This window comes from Otolemur garnettii, unplaced genomic scaffold (assembly GCF_000181295.1).
Source record: "Otolemur garnettii isolate 467f Iridium unplaced genomic scaffold, OtoGar3 scaffold00082, whole genome shotgun sequence".
NCBI lineage: Eukaryota > Metazoa > Chordata > Mammalia > Primates > Galagidae > Otolemur > Otolemur garnettii.
Genome location: NW_003852477.1, coordinates 5,720,802 through 5,724,301, shown reverse-complemented (window position 1 = coordinate 5,724,301; position 3,500 = coordinate 5,720,802). Strand labels below are relative to the sequence as shown.

The 3,500-nt window shown below is 37.8% G+C and overlaps 1 protein-coding gene across 1 annotated transcript in view; it reads right to left on the bottom strand.

Moving 5' to 3' along the window:
* TCAIM (T cell activation inhibitor, mitochondrial) overlaps positions 1–3,500 on the bottom strand; it is a 55,466-nt gene that overhangs the window by 37,288 nt on the left and 14,678 nt on the right. Inside the window, exon 4 of the mRNA XM_012808062.2 lies at positions 621–873. Coding sequence (XP_012663516.2) covers positions 621–873 — 253 coding nt within the window. The remainder of the gene's footprint in view (positions 1–620; positions 874–3,500) is intronic.

Sequence of the window (3,500 nt, the reverse complement as noted above, 5' to 3'; positions counted from 1 at the left end):
CTCCTGGGCTCAAGTGAGTCTCCTGCCTCAGGCTCCCAAGTAGCTGGGACCACAGGTGCCTGCCTGGCTATTTTTTGGTTGCAGCCGTCATTATTGTTTGGTGGGCCCGGGCTGGATTTGAACCCACCACCTTAGGTGTATGTGGCTGGCGCCTTAGCCACTTGAGCCACAGGCGCCAAACCTATATACATGGTTTTAAAAGATAATTTTTTCTCAAACTATTCTAGATAATATTTTATAATATCTCCATGTATTTTATTTATGGATTATTATACTATAATACATTACTACTGAACTCTTGCTCAGAAATGCCTAATATGTGAAGAAGTGTAAAATATTTTTATAGTTTTAGGATAGCCTTTCTCCATACACCAGGGGTAAGGTGAATAGAAGTTTTAAAACTTAATACAATCTCCTATATGTGTTAGGTATCAAGAGACCAAAATATTAAATACAATTGGAAGTATTCTAATAGGCTTAAGTAAGAAACATAAAATGTCTTTTTCATAATGGTTATTGAATTAAGTACATTAATGAGATTAATTTTCCTAGACAATTAGGCTTTAATTTTAAACATAAACTACAAATAACAGTTTAGGTAAATAAAAACTTTTACATACGTTAGGGTTGTTTCCATTCTTGAGACTTGTTCAAGGTCTTCTTCAGGGTCCTTGAATCCAGTAAAAGAGTAGTAAGACTTATCCCATTTAATGGGCCTGTCAGACATCCTTTTAGCTTCTTTGAGTGGCTGGGAATGCACATTAGTATTCAAGCTTTGGATATGTTCAATAGATAAACTGCAGGAGTTGAGAATATATAATACTGTGCTTAGCAGATCTCTGGTGTGCAAAGTAAATTTGACTGCTCGAAATCCTAGAGAATATAATTCCCCCAAACAATTAATACAGATGATTATTTGTTTTACTTCAACATTTATAAAATCAAAATCTTTTAAAACATTCCATTACTGATTAAAATTCATCCTATTTGCAAATCTTCTGTAAACGGAAATACTTCTCTTCTACAAAACTATACCAAACCATTTTTATCTTTATGAATTCTCTCAATCATCAGCTCTATTATTCTAGTTTGGCACCAGAGAATAAACTCATCCAAGCCCAAGAAAGAATTCAGAATACTTTCAATACTTACTATAAGTCTAGTCTCTTAGACAGAAAAGCTCTCCTATGAGCAGATATACACCAAAGATTATTTCTAGCAGGGGTTTTGGGAGGAAGAGGGATATTGTTGTAGAAAAGTACTTGGCTTGGGAGTGCCCATAGCACAGTGGTTACGGTGCTGACCACTTGCACCAAGGGTGGCCTGGGCCAGCTAAACATCATTGACAACTGTAACAAAAAAATAGCTGGGCATTCTCATTGCTGTTTTAGCTGGCCAGGGACAGGTTGAACCCGCCACCCTCAGGAGAGAGAGAGGGGAGAGAGAGGGAAACAGGGACAGAGAGAAAGAAACAGAGAGACACTGCTCTGTGACAGATTGTGACAGTATCTGGATGAGGACGGGGCCAGCCAATCTAGTCTCAGAGATCACAGAAACCCATCTTGAATTTTCTCTATGATTGAAAGAGACTGTCCTCATACATGTTTGACAGCATCCTTTCTGATTCACCTGTGTGAGTTTCAACTTCCTTGGCTTATGGGTGTTGCTGGGAGGGCTTCATTTGTTTCTGTCTTGCAAATTTTATATTTCTTGATTTTTGCATATCTCAAAACTTTCATAATGACCTATGTACTTGCCCACTCCCAACGAGCTAGAAAGCCGCTATTTTCAGTAGTGATTTAAGATTCTCTAATTGCTTAATAGTTAGTACTTCACAATCTATTTTTGATGTTGGATAAATTATTGCATTAAGAGTAGTAATAATTGTTAAGTCAACAGGAAATCCAAATGGTTTTGTTTTTTTCTTTCCTGGCTATTAGGCATGGTTCCAACTGAATTTATGTAACTTTTCAATCAACACTCCCACCAACTGTACCATTATCATCTCTCTCTTTTTTTTAAATGTTCACAATTTTCTTTTCTTTTTTCTTTTTTGCAGTTTTTGGCCAGGGCTGGGTTTGAGCCCACCACCTCTGGTATTTGGGGCTGGCGCCCTACTCCTTTGAGCCACAGGCACCGCCCCATCATCTCTCTTGTCAAATGTGAAGCTAAAGTTAGAATGAAGGTTAAGAGTGAAACAAGGGCTTAAATCTGACGTCAACTCAGAGACAAGAGTTCTTTTTGAGACAGAGCCTCACTATGTTGCCCTGGGTAGAGGACTGTGGCATCACAGCTCACAGTAACCCCAAACTCTTTTGGGCCCAAGTGATTCTCTTGCCTCAGCCTCCCAAGTAGCTGGGACTACAGGTGCCTGCCACAATGCCTGGCTATTTTTTTGTTGTGGTTGTCAATGATGTTTAGCTGGTCCAGGCTGCATTCAAACCCGCCACCCTTGGTGCATGTGGTTGGCACTGTAACCACTGTGCTATGGGTGCTGCCAAGCCAAGTACTTTATTTATTTACTTTTTTTTTATAGAGACAGAGTCTCACTTTGTTGCCCTCTGTAGAGTGCTGTGGTGTCATATAGCTCATAGCAATTTCCAACTCCTGGGCTTAGGCGATTCTCTTGCCTCAGCCTCCCGGGTAGCTGGGACCACAGACACCTGGCAGTATACCTGGCTATTTTTCTGCTGTAGTTTGGCCGGGGCTGGGTTTAAACCCACCACTCTCGGTATATGGGGCCAGTGCCTTACCCATTGAGCCACAGGCACTGCCCTAAGCCAAGTACTTTTTTAAGACAATATCCTGAACTCCTTTTTCCTTTTTAAAAATTTCTTTTAATTAGTTTTGAAAATTATACAAGTATTATGTAAGTACATACTTATTGTAAAATATAACAATAGCAAAAGTCTCCTGTTAACAGGCATATAACTTCAACCTTTACTAGATATAAACACCATTCACTGGTACATATTCTTCCAGACCTACACTATCTAATATGGTAGGTATTAGCCACATGTGCTATTTAAAATTAAATAAAACTTAAAATTCAGTTGCTTGGTCACACTGGCCACATTTTAAGATTTCAATAGCCATATGAGGCTAGTGCCTACTGTACTAGATGGTGCAAATGTATAATATTTCCTTCATCACAGAAAGTTTTCTCAGCACTGCTTTACACCTTTTCTATCTATGTGTATCTCTGTGTGTGCATTATATATGATTATATATAATCACATATAGTTTGAATTGTTTCTTTTTAAAATATAAATGGTATCATTCTAGATATTATTTTGAACTTGCTTTTGTTATTTAACCTTGGTGACCTTCTATATCTGTATCTATACATCAACTTCATTCTTTTTAGCAGGTACATATAGTAGTCTATATAATGAATACAATGTAATTTATTTAACACTTCCAACAGTGATGGGCATATAAGTTGCTTTTAATTTTTTTACCACTTAAGGCTGAAGTGTATACATATATATACATATATA